This window comes from Nelumbo lutea, chromosome 3, assembly GCF_056320005.1.
Source record: "Nelumbo lutea isolate HS-2025 chromosome 3, American lotus-T2T, whole genome shotgun sequence".
NCBI lineage: Eukaryota > Viridiplantae > Streptophyta > Magnoliopsida > Proteales > Nelumbonaceae > Nelumbo > Nelumbo lutea.
In genome coordinates, this window is record NC_142686.1 from 115,891,544 (window position 1) to 115,903,796 (window position 12,253).

The following is a 12,253-nucleotide window of genomic DNA, read 5'->3' on the forward strand; positions in this document are numbered from 1 at the left end:
CTACAGAGAGTAAAGCAGAACCCATGCAGCATATAAACGGGGTCTTCTGACTGACTCGCTCGGTGAGGGGAATCGGCCGGTGAGGCCATGCAGAAGGGCAGATATGGAAACAACAGAAACAAGAAGTTGAACAAGAAGAGGATTGATGGCATACAGGAAAAGAGAGGAGCGGGTGGAGGTGGGAGAAGAGGTGAAGCTGGGGATATGTTGTTCAGTGGAGAGCCTGGCTAGTAGGAGGAATGAGAGAGGAAGAAGGAGGCTGAAGATTGTGAGGGTGAAGATGTAGAAGGGTTCTGCCAGGATTGATAATGCGTCGAAGTTGAAGAGCTTCTCGTTGTCAATAGAGAGCATACTCAGGAGCAAGATAGCCATGTGTTCCAACAACTCTGGTGGTGAGATGAGACTCCCCTTCTCTGCTCTGCTTGGCCAGCACAAAGTCTGCCACCCTTGCTCTCATATCTGCATCCAACAGTATGTTGGTGGCCTTGATGTCTCTGTGATATATTGCAGGGTTCACCCCATAGTGCAGATAGGCAAGCCCCTTGGCCACATCCAAGATTTTGCTCTTTCTCTGAGGCCAACTAAGAGATTGTCGGCTACTATTGTTATGATCATTGAATGGGTAGAAGAGATGATCATCAAGGTTCCCATTGGGCATGAATTCATACACAAGATACCTCTGTTTTCCTCTCTCTTCATCAGTCTCATCAGCCACACAGCAGCCTTTGAGGGGGACCAGATTCCGGTACTTCAAATTGCTAGTGATCTCAACTTCATTGCAGAACTTTGCGTCCCCTTGAAAATCTGATTCTATGATCTTCACAGCAACAGGAGTTCCATCTGATAAGGTCCCCTTGTAAACAATACCGAACCCACCACGTCCAATCAAATTCTTCTGTGAGAAATTATCTGTATCCTTCTCAAGCTCCCCGATCTTCAACCGGATTGACACAGTTTGGGTCGCAGCCGGCGCTTGGAGCTGGTCTCCTCCAAATTAGCCGCGTTCCTCCACCGCTTGAACCAGAGATACAAACCCATAAAGCAAAACATAAGGAAAGCAGCAGTTCCAGCACCAGTCAAGGCGAAAACAAGAGCCGAGTGCTTCTTGCTATCTGTAGATATGGCCAGTGGCAGCCCAAATATACAGGCAGCTCGCGTGCTCTCGGGTCCATACTCATTCACAAAGGCAGCAGCATAGAGAACTGTGAAATAAAAGCAATCAACGGAATGGGTTTTATTGCCATCGATGGAAACTAGTCTGGCCTAAACCTTGAACCCAGCAGCGACACAGGCATTGCAGGCGGTGCCGATGCTGAGATTGGATTGGCACATCGTGTCGAGTGCAGTGGAGGGCCCAAGCTTGTCGAGCCAGTCTTGTTTAGTATTAATACCGGCACAGAGTTGGTGGCTTGCAACGAACTGGCTCGGGCTGAAGCAGACTGAGGCGAGATCAGAAGAGAGAGACAGAGAATCCAGCTTGGACTGGAAGTCGGATATGCAGGCAGAGGAAGTGGGGATGTCGGGGAGCTGGAAGAGGGAGGTCTCCTTGAGGCATACAGCCAGAGTGATGCTGAAGAGGCTGAGCAGAGTCTGGCAGCAGTTGCTGTTGTTCCTTGGAAAGCTCGAGCATGATGAGGAGTCCCATGGGACTCTTTCCACATAGCCCATGTCCATGGGGCATGTAGAGGTGTTGCTGGCGGCTGAGACTGCACTGTAATTAGCTGCAGAGCACAGAAGCACCATTGTTAGAAGCAACAGTTCAAACTCCATCTCTCTCTCTCTATGAACACAATTGCTGTTGCCGTTGCCGCTGTCACTGCCAGTACCGACACCAGTCTCGGTGGAAATGAAACAGACCTATTCCATTGAAGAGGAAAAAGAGGGCAAATTTGACATTTTGTTTCCTTCTGTTAGTATTTAATAGAAATGACAATTGTCAGAAAACTACCACAAGACAATAACTAAACAGGTACCGTGTGTCATTACGCTAAACACTAGGAGTAGTTTAAGAGATTTACCCTATTTAATTTCTATTTAATTTGATCATTAATTACTATATATAAAAAATGATTCCTCGTACAATAGTCCAAGCAGCTTTGTACACAGTCATAACACATCCAACAACAGGATACTACCTGTCAGCAACAAAAATCTTCTGGTATTTCTACATAACATTCTGTACATTTCTCTACTTTTTATACATGGGGATGCTAATAGTTTCACTAAGCTCAAATCTCCAAGTTGCTTCTGTCTTGGCATCTGCAACCTACACCATGCTGAGTCTTTTCAAAGGGATTTCTAATACCTGGACCGGTGAATACAATCACTGCATCTTCCTCATTAAGTTTATGCATTGATAATTAATTGATCTATCTAATCAGTGGGTAGTGGGGAATCATCTACTTGGCTCTTTATTTCCTATATATAGATATTACAAGAGAAATAGTCATATAAATACACGAATGGTAACTTACCTTATAAAACAGTTGACTACAAATAGATCCTTGATCCTATAAATGATCAAATTTGAACAGTTGCTTTAGATGCTTAACCATTCAATCTTGATCTCTTCATATGCTAACCTCCCTCTAAGGTTAAATTCTGTAATTTTCGATACAGAAAATTCCAAAATGGTGGATTTGGTTCTACTGGATATGTCCAACATCCTGGTCTAAAACGGCATCCTTACTTCACAGTATGGAGACAGAGACACAGAGATTACATATTTGGAGAAATCAAAACCACCAGTTCCTTCATACAAGATTATTACGGATTTTATCATCATTACTTAGGTGCTGTTGCTGTGGTTCTCTTCGCATTTCCACTTGCATTTGCATTTCTTTTCGCATATTTTATAGGGAAGTTATATATTCAAATGAGATGAAGGGGGAAGTAGTCATGTTTATTGTTGTTGCAGTTGACTCATTGGTGGTATTATGAATAGAAACAAAATGCTTCATTCTCTTAATTCTTGCTCATTCTAGGTAAGAATGAATAAGATCAGTGTTGGTTATAAAATTTTTGCCAATGGCCACATTCTTTTTAAAATGAAAAATCAGCTCCATAACATAAAAATTGAATAGCCTGTAGCATAAAAAATAATCATGCCCCATCTTGTTCATTTCATTCTTTTAGGAAACTCTGCCTACAAAATTGTTGTCATAGATGTTTACTTTTGCGAAAGCATTTTTACAAAAACACTTTTATAAAAGTACTTTACATGAAAACACTTTTACGAAAGCACTTTACGAAAGTACTTTTATGAAAGTATTTTACAAAAGCACTTTTATGAAAGTACTTTTACAAAAGAACTTTTATGAAAATACTTTTATATAAAAGCACTTTTATAAAAACACTTTACAAAAGTACTTTTATGAAAGCACTTTTATGGAAGTGCTTTTAAGAGAGTACTTTTATAAAAATACTTTTATGAAAGCACTTTTATAAAATTATTTTTACGAAAACACTTTTATAAAAGTTTTGCAAAGCTAAGAACCCCATTATAGAAACCATAAATTAGCATAATTAGTAACAAAATCAATTCAAAGACACATATCCTAGAAACAAGTATGAATTAGAGTAACCTAATGAGCTTGTTGGTTTTCTCAAAGGAAAGAAAAAGTAAAACAATCTTCCATCCAATTAGTTGACACAGAGGAAGATATTAAAAGTTGTTCCATGTCTCCCATACTAGATCCTAAAACATACCTCCGTTGGCCTTAGCAACTAGACCTTGAAAATGGAAGTTGAGGAACCCAACATCACCCAACTGATCAACTGATGCATATGAGGATGAAACATGAACATTGGTTGTAATGTATGAAATAATAGAGAAGCAAATGAGGAAGATGTTTTTGTATATTATTCACAATGAGATTACATGACTATTTATATATAGGTCATAGATACGTATTCTAGGAAACTAATTAATTGATTTACACTATCAACTCCTATAATTCCTCTTGACAGATAATTACAGAATAATTAGCTAATGATAGCTAATGATAGCTATTGATATATTTCCTTCAATACTCCCCCTCAAGTTGGAGCATGAAGCTCCAAAATGCCCAACTTGTCGACATGTGATTGGAAGGTTACTTGGCCTAAAGGCTTGGTGAATATATCAGCTATTTGCCGTTGAGTCTGGACGAACGTAGTTTTAAGCTCCCCTCTTTGAATTCGTTCGCATACCGTGTGACAATCTAATTCGATATGCTTGGTTATTTCATGATAAACCGGGTTTGCTGCAATGTATATGGCTGCTTGGTTGTCACAAAATAACATGGTTGGTTGTTGGTGTGGCACACATAATTCATGCATCAAATATCGCAACCAAGTGAGCTCACATGTTACTGCTGCCATTGACCGGTATTCTGCCTCTGCCGAAGATCTAGATACTGTTGTTTGTTTCTTGCTTTTCCATGAAATTAATGATTTTCCAAGGAAGACGCAATACCCTGTGATAGACCGTCTTGTGGTGGGACAACCGACCCAATCAGCATCACAATATCCTACCAATTTCAACTCATTATTTGATGGGAAAAACAATCCCTGACCTGGAGCTTTATTTAAATATCGAATAACTCGGTACACTGCATCAAGGTGAGGTTTCCGTGGTTGTTGCATAAACTGACTGAGAGCGGATACCGAGTAAGTGATGCCTGGTAGTGTGGTAGTGAGGTAGATTGGTTTCCTGACCAGCTTGCGATAGTGAGTTGGATCCTTAAGTATTTCACCATCTGTGGGAGTTAATTTCAAGTTCTGCTCCATTGGAAAATTGGCCGGTTTTGCACCAAGTAAACCAGCTGTTTCAAGAATATTTAAAGTGTATTTTCATTGGCAAATGGAAATCCCAGCTTTAGAACGAGCCACTTCTACCCCTAGGAAGTATTTCAATGGCCCAAGGTCTCTTATTTTAAAGCATGTGTTGAGGAATTTTTTGAGATTACTGATTTCAGCTTCATTATTTCCTTTAATGATCATATTATCGACATACAATAATATGATAGTAAAAGAAGTATCTCGTACCTTGGTGAATAAAGAGTAATATGCCCTTGACTATTTAAAACCAACACTCTAAACTGTAGATAAAAATTTATGGAACCAGCTTCTTGAGGCTTGCTTTAGGCCGTATAGGGATTTGTTTAGTCGACATACCATATGCTCCCCCTATCGATAGAGCCCCGGTGGAGGTTGCATGTATACCTCTTCAGTAAGGTTGCCATGGAGAAAGGCGTTTTGAACATCCATTTGATGAAGATTCCAATTTCGGACTGCTGCCACAGTGAGAAGGCAACGCATTGTAATGAGCTTAGCAACAGGAGCAAATGTCTCCTTGTAATCGATTCCTTCACGTTGTGTGAAGCCTCGAGCTACAAGGCGGGCCTTGTACCGTTCAACAGTTCCATCGACATGATACTTGATTTTATAAATCCATTTGCAGCCGATTGGATGATGACCATGAGGTAGAGGAACCATAGTCCATGTATGATTGGCTGGAAGTGCTTGAAGTTCGTTTTGCATGGCTTCAATCCATTTAGGATCCTGATTTGCTTGTTCATATGTAAGTGGTTTGGCTAATAGGGAAATAGAAGAAATAAAGTGGCGGTGATCAACTGAAAAATTAGAACAATTGACGTACCTGGAGAGTGGATGTTTTGTACTGGACATGGAAGAGTTGATTGTACCATGGGAAAGTAGCATAGAATTGTTGATGTGGTAGTCTTGAAGGCGAGTTGGAAGTTTTATTGGGCGAGTGGAACGCCGTGGGGCAGCTGGGTTGAGAGAGGAGTCAAGTGATGGGGTAGAAGCTGCATGTGGTTCGTGTTCTATGGGTAAAGTGGTAGATGGAGTGGGTTTTGGTTGTTCAGGAGATGTTATGGATGCTAGTTGTTCATGTTCCATAGGTGAGGTGGTGGGTGCAGTGGTTGTGATTGGAGTGTTTGGGTCAGTAATGGTGTCTGGTGGTACTTGTGGATTTGGGAGAGTAGTGGGTTATGGTGACAGGTGGTAGAGATCATTGAGTGGTGTTGGCGAAGTGGGTTGGTTTCGGTTAGTAATGGGTGCGGAATTAGTGAAGGGAAATAGGTGTTCATGGAATGTGACATCTCTAGAAGTAAAAAATCGTTGTCTCAAGATCATATAGGCGATAGCCTTTTTGACCACCAAGTGGGTAACCCATGAACATCATCGATGAGCTCGGGTGTCAAATTTGTGTTTGGGTTTAAGATTTGTGGCATAGCACAAGCACCCAAAAGTACAAAGGTGAGTGTATGATGGAGGCTGATGATGAAGTCCTTCAAAAGGTGTTTTGTGATGAAGTAAGGGTGTGGGAAGAAGATTGATGAAGGGTACGGGCAGTATTTAAAAGATGGCGATGTTTGCGTTCCACTACCCCATTTTGTTGGGGCGTGTAAGTACAGGAACATTGAAAGTGAGTGCCATTTTCATTAAAGAAAGATTGCATAGAAATGAATTCAGTACCGTTGTTAGCATGAAAAGTCTTAATAGAAGTATGCAATTGTGTCTTTACCCATGAGAAGAAATATTTTAATAGAGACTGTGTTTCATATTTGAATTTCATCAAATAAATACATGTGAAATGAGAATAATCGTCTACAATTGTAAGAAAATAACGAGCTTTTGAATGGGTCTTAAAATGGTGAGGTCCCCAAATGTCACAGTGAATTAAATCAAAACATGCACTAGAAGAAATTGAACTAATTGGAAAAGGTAGACGAGTGTGTTTAGCATGCGGACAAATATCACAAGCATTACTGGTATCATAAATAAATTCTGGGATAGATTGGACAGTGCTTAAAGAGGTGCAAAGGATGGGTGTCCCAAGTGTTGATGCCAAAGAGAGGAGAAACGTCTGATGGAATTGGCTAGGTGGGCATTCTGCTTGTGTTTGAGATAATACAATCCATTATGTTGCTTGCCCAGGCCAATCATCATCTTCGTAAGCACGTCCTGCACGATACAAAAATCATGAGAGAAGGTGACAAGGCATTTTAAGGCATGGGTGAGTTTATTGACCGAAATCAAATTGACTTTGAAATTGGGAACACGTAAGACACCATCAATAGTTAAATTAGGGGTTAATTGCATGGAATCAATTGAGTGAATAGTTGTTTTACCTCCATTAGGTAAGATCACAAAATCATGATTAGGTAATATATGAGCAGAAGTTGTAGGTTTATGAGATATGTGGTGTGTGGCACCACTATCAACTATCCAATACAAATCTGCTGAAGAATCAGAGTGAGCAGCATAGCAAGTAGTATCAGGAATACCTGTAGTATTCACAAAGGGCTGGATGTTACCATTATCTTTTTGTAGTAAAGCCATGAGTTGTTTGTATTCTTCATTGGTGAAGGTTGTTGTTTCAGAGTTGGGATGTGAAGTTGGTGAAGCTGGTGTATTGGCCTGAATGTTGTGGGTTGTGGGCTTCCTTGGTTTCACGTTTTTGCAATGAAACTTGTGACCTATAGGAAAACCCTTGATGTAGAAGCAATCCTCAACTCCATGGCCTTGCCGGTCACGGTAATTACACTTTAGATTTTTCTTTGAAGGACTTCTCCCATAAGTAGAGCCTTGTTGTTTTGTTGTATCTTGAGTGATTTGCATGGCATGATGACCTGGATTTATGTTGTAATGTGCTGTTGCCTCAGTTTGTCTTTCATGTTGTAGAACTAGTGCATGAACCTTGCGAGTATCTGAAAGAGGACTCATCATCAGAATAGATCCCCGAACGGTTGCATATGACTCATTTAAGCCCATGAGAAATTGCATGACACGGTCATTTTCTTCTCTGTCAACTAACTGTTTCAACCCACCACAAGTACAAGAAGAAGGGGTTTGATATGATGATAATTCATCCCATAAGGCTTTGAGTTTTGTGTAATAAATAGAAACAAATTGTTGGTCTTGCCTAAGTTCTGCAATTTCTTATCGAATTTGGTAGATGCGAGAGTCATTACCCTGGGAGAATCGTTCATGGAGATCGTCCCAAACTTCTGCTGTTGTGTCGGCATAAATAACACTCCCTGCAATGTCTAGATGAACCGAGTTTAACAACCAAGACAACACCATGTTGTTGCATCGCTGCCAAGTGGGAAACTTCGGATCTGTGGGTTTGGGCGCTTTAATAGCACCTGTTATGAAGCCAAGTTTGTTCTTGGCGCTCAAACTAATACGCATGGCTCGACTCCATTGCCCATAATTGTATCATTCCAAGGGTTTGGAAACCAAGACAAGTCCTGGATGATCCGAATGATGAAGAGTTAGGGGATCTGAAGGATCAATGGTATTTGTTGTGAATGAGGACTCGGCCATGAATATTGGAATTGAAGAAAAGGTGTGACGAGTCACCAGGAATGATGCTCTGATACCATATGAAATAATATAGAAGCAAAAGAGAAAGATGTTTTTGTATACTATTCACAATGAGATTACATGACTACTTATATACAGGTCATAAATACTATGTATTCTAGGAAACTAACTAATTGATTTACACTATCAACTCCTATAATTCGTGTTGACAGATAATTACAGAATAATTAGCTAATGACAGCTATCAATAGATATAATGCTCCAAGTCCCTCAACGACTTCTCCAATAATTGATGAAAACGTTCGTCCCATGTTGGGTTCAAAGAATTTAATATTGTCAACACGTATGCATGTTCGGTCGACTTTCTCCCCTCCAGGCTCCATGGAGTTGTTTTTCCTGAGATTTTAAAAAGTTGGGGAGACAGACTGAAATCTCGCTTCTTTCGTTCGTTGCTGAGATATCTGGATTGGTTGATGACACAGATAGCATCCGTCCAACTCTCCAGCCAAATCATGATCTCACCATTTGTCCCATAACAAAACAAGCACGAATGCCGCATAAAGTTGACAAGTCGAACGCGCATTCTCTTAATTTCTTGAGTGTTCAGAATGTTCATCCTCATTGTTGATTGGTTTCCTGGTCATGGATCATTTGAAAACAACTTAACTACGAGCTTCCTTAAAACGAGAAGATCTGTAAATAGTAAAATGAGTAGATAGCTCGCGATATCTCACCTCTGCACTTTTCCCAATGAATTAAGGCGGGAAGGACAACTGACAAACCCTCGAATTTCCCGGAGAATCTTGAAACTCAACACGTTATCTGACAGAGCCGAGATCTTCAATTCATCTTCTATTCGCTTCGCTATGTCATATGTGTATTGGCTTAACGGACTCCGTAACCAATCACGAGTGGATTCCGTATGCATAGGTGTCGCATCATAACAGAACCACTGCAACTTCCGTCCGGCGGTGCGATGTTGAGAAACATTCAATCGTATAAGAAAAATACAGCCAAAAGAAAAAAGCGAATGAGGTTCTTACCTTGCCTTTAGCTTCTTCAAAGCACGAGAGCTTCTAGGGGAGTACCAGAAAGAAAAAACGGAAAATTTCGTGTTCTTACTCCAACGTGTGAGACAAGTTCAAAATTTCCATCTTTTTCGTAACGGTTGCGAGGTATTCCACATGGCGTCCAATAGCTTTTGTCGAAATGCAGCTCCCCGAACCGCCATATGTGGAAATCTCCTCCCCCAACGCGTTTGAGCACCACAAATCAAATGTCGTTCGTTCGATATCCCATCATTTCTTGGCTAGCTCTTAAGCTTTTAGATGAGATGAAGTATTGGAGCATCCCAATGTTTCAGCATTGTCTTAATAGAGCGCAATAATTTCATTTCACGTGTACTTAGTCGAGCCCCATTTCTGGTTTGTACGCATCGTCAATATCACTTCTGTTGCTTTGCACACATCCTTAATATCCCCAACCCCAACTCTCACCACCTGTGACTTCAGTTAATCATTAACTACTGACTCAAAGAGCAATACCAGCCACGGAGCCTAACTCGTCGCAAGCTATCCCGTGCCAGTCCTGAGGGCAACCGTTGGACACCACGGTCCCATGATTTGAGTACATAGCTGAGTGCAATCCATTGCTGTCCAGACGGTGGATGAGGAGAGTGTATGACCTGAAAGAAACAGCGTATGAACGACGAGAGAGATGGACAAACAGGGGATTTTGGGTCCGAGAGGAAGGGGAGAATTAACAGTACATCTCTTTGTGCATAAGTGTGTAAATGGTATGTGATGGAGAGTTAACACGGGAAGGGAATTGTGCGACAATTATTAGAAACAGAAGGGATACTTAAAACAATATTGAAACAATAAAGATATAGTTACTTAATTTCCTAAATCTTAGGAGTAATTTAAAAATTTGCCGAAAAAAATGATTATCATCCTCAAGAGGATTTAACCAGTCCCATCTTCCCAGTGGACAAGAATACAAAACTTGAAATAAAGGGTCCCTCGTTTTTTTAGGATATTGAGAGGGGGAAAGATTATGTACATTTCCACCCTATCCCGTAGGTACCCGCCCTTTGAAAGGATGGCTTTTAGATAATATTTTGAATTTTATGGGAAGGATGATTGATAGTTTATGCATTTTTTATATGTTTTAATTAAATAATTAGAAATTTTGTTATTTATTTGTGTTATTTTACTTGTTTATAAGTTATATATAATAAAAAAATAATAAAAAATTAGATAAAGGTTTTAAACCCAACCCATCCCTACCCTTGAATACAGAGAGGATAGGGTCAAGGAGGGTCTTGCATTTTCATGTATGGATAGTTTTGGATTCTCAAAATCCAAACCACTATAGGTTTTGGGGCCGATATGAGTTGAGAGGTTTATAGAGAGATAGGGTAGGGTCTAGAATTTATAAAACCCTCTTTAGACTCGTTTTGTTGCCATCCCTAGATGGGACAAAATTTCCCTATTTAATAGTAACTTTTTATGGCTAAAACGGTCATTGTCTTATTTACTTAAGAAAAAAAGAATATTGTTAAAGATAAGTGTTTCTTGAAAAATATTTACTAAGAAAGAGCATTTATCCAAATAAATAACTTAAAAGCAAACGACCCAAAAAAAAGGCTGTTACACGGTTGCATCAATAAAAACAAGGCTTCCTTCTCGCAGAGAAGTCTATCATTAAAAGAAAGAAACATAGATACGGCACCAATGGCTAAAAAAAAAAAAAAACCTCTAACCAAGGATGGGTTCCCTCCAAAAAAAAGGGGGAAAAGTACTTTGTAGCTCACTGTAGAATTTTGAATTATAACCCCTCATAGTCTACTAATAGCCCCTATAAACTGCATCCTGCCTATAGATTTGGCATCAATCCATGGTCAGATTCATCCTCCGTATGGAACGGGATCTACTCCTCACAAGTCCGGATATAAGTGGGCACAAAATTGTAAGCATATTCACTTAATAAATATTTTAACGCCTGTATCAAAAGTTGTTTTTAATCTTTTTCAAAGGTAGACTGAGGGGAATGGGATCTGCTCCTCACACATGGGTGCCTCACAGGTACATCCAAATGTGCGTGTGAGATCGCTGTGAGGTGCCCTGTTTGAGGAGCAGATCCGGTCTCAGACGGGTATTTTAAGGGACAGGTGTCAAAAAAAATTCTAAGTGATCACTCAATATGCTCACAATATCTGTCTACTTGATCTGCATTGGTTTAAAAAAGCGGTTCGACAATGATGCCAAAAAGACATGATACCTGAAAAAAAAGACTTATAACCAAATAACTGACATCATAAATGTGGTAACCGATAATTGCTTTTTTGTCAAAAATCACGGCTTGTTCCTACTCAGACTGGGCTTCGGGTTTGGGTTCAATTATAGGTTCAATTATCGGACCAAATTCAGGCTCGAATTCAAGCTAGACATTTTCTATTGATAAATGGTAAAAGATTGGCCCAACCTGGCCCATGAACGGGTCTACATTTTCTATATTTTTGTTTATTCATTGCTGCTGCCGATATTTATAACAATGGTGAAATTGGGAATTACACCATCCTTGCAGCACTTACAGTCATGCATTTGGAATATTTCAGTATTTGTATTTTTTTTTCATTCATGGAGAGCTGTTCCCAATTTAGGGCTGCAAGTGTTTCATCCTGATTCAAAATTACTCTGGGCCTTTGATGCTCTTTTGTGATTACAAGTGACACCTCATCAACCTAGGTCTATAATCGAAGTAACACCCTCTCGGTCGAGGTTTCCAGCAAATTCCCAATTTCACCCTTTTAGCAAATTTTGGAAGCTAACATTTATCATCATCATCGTCATCCACCGAAGTTCTGGTTTTCATTTGGGGTTTTTTGGAATAAAGAAAATATATATATATATAT

General features: G+C 39.9%; 1 protein-coding gene, 1 long non-coding RNA gene and 1 pseudogene across 2 annotated transcripts; all 3 read right to left on the minus strand.

Annotated features, from left to right (window-relative positions):
• Nucleotides 1-337: 337 nt before the first annotated feature.
• On the minus strand, nucleotides 338-1,792 carry LOC148867867 (putative receptor-like protein kinase At1g11050 pseudogene; annotated as a pseudogene).
• Nucleotides 1,793-6,928: 5,136 nt separating this feature from the next.
• LOC148867868 (uncharacterized) lies at nucleotides 6,929-8,202 on the minus strand. The gene is made up of 3 exons (XM_088976515.1): nucleotides 7,983-8,202; nucleotides 7,140-7,889; nucleotides 6,929-6,972 (listed from the first exon to the last, which is right to left on the minus strand). The coding sequence occupies exons 1-3, from the start codon at nucleotides 8,200-8,202 to the stop codon at nucleotides 6,929-6,931; spliced, it is 1,014 nt and encodes a 337-aa protein (XP_088832641.1).
• A 205-nt stretch (nucleotides 8,203-8,407) lies between these two features.
• LOC148867869 (uncharacterized) lies at nucleotides 8,408-10,043 on the minus strand. The gene is made up of 3 exons (XR_016110624.1): nucleotides 9,381-10,043; nucleotides 9,072-9,289; nucleotides 8,408-8,973 (listed from the first exon to the last, which is right to left on the minus strand). It is a non-coding gene; the product is annotated as an uncharacterized LOC148867869 (long non-coding RNA).
• Nucleotides 10,044-12,253: the final 2,210 nt, after the last annotated feature.

What these genes read in the sequence shown, in the direction of transcription:
- LOC148867868 (XM_088976515.1), bottom strand. Translation starts at nt 8,202, where the DNA reads ATGCGTATTAGTTTGAGCGCCAAGAACAAACTTGGCTTCATAACAGGT. An exon ending in CCATGAACGATTCTCCCAGG is followed by an intron (nt 7,890 to 7,982) that starts GTAATGACTCTC and finishes CAAAACTCAAAG; the next exon opens with CCTTATGGGATGAATTATCA. An exon ending in TGTGATCTTACCTAATGGAG is followed by an intron (nt 6,973 to 7,139) that starts GTAAAACAACTA and finishes TGTATCGTGCAG; the next exon opens with GACGTGCTTACGAAGATGAT.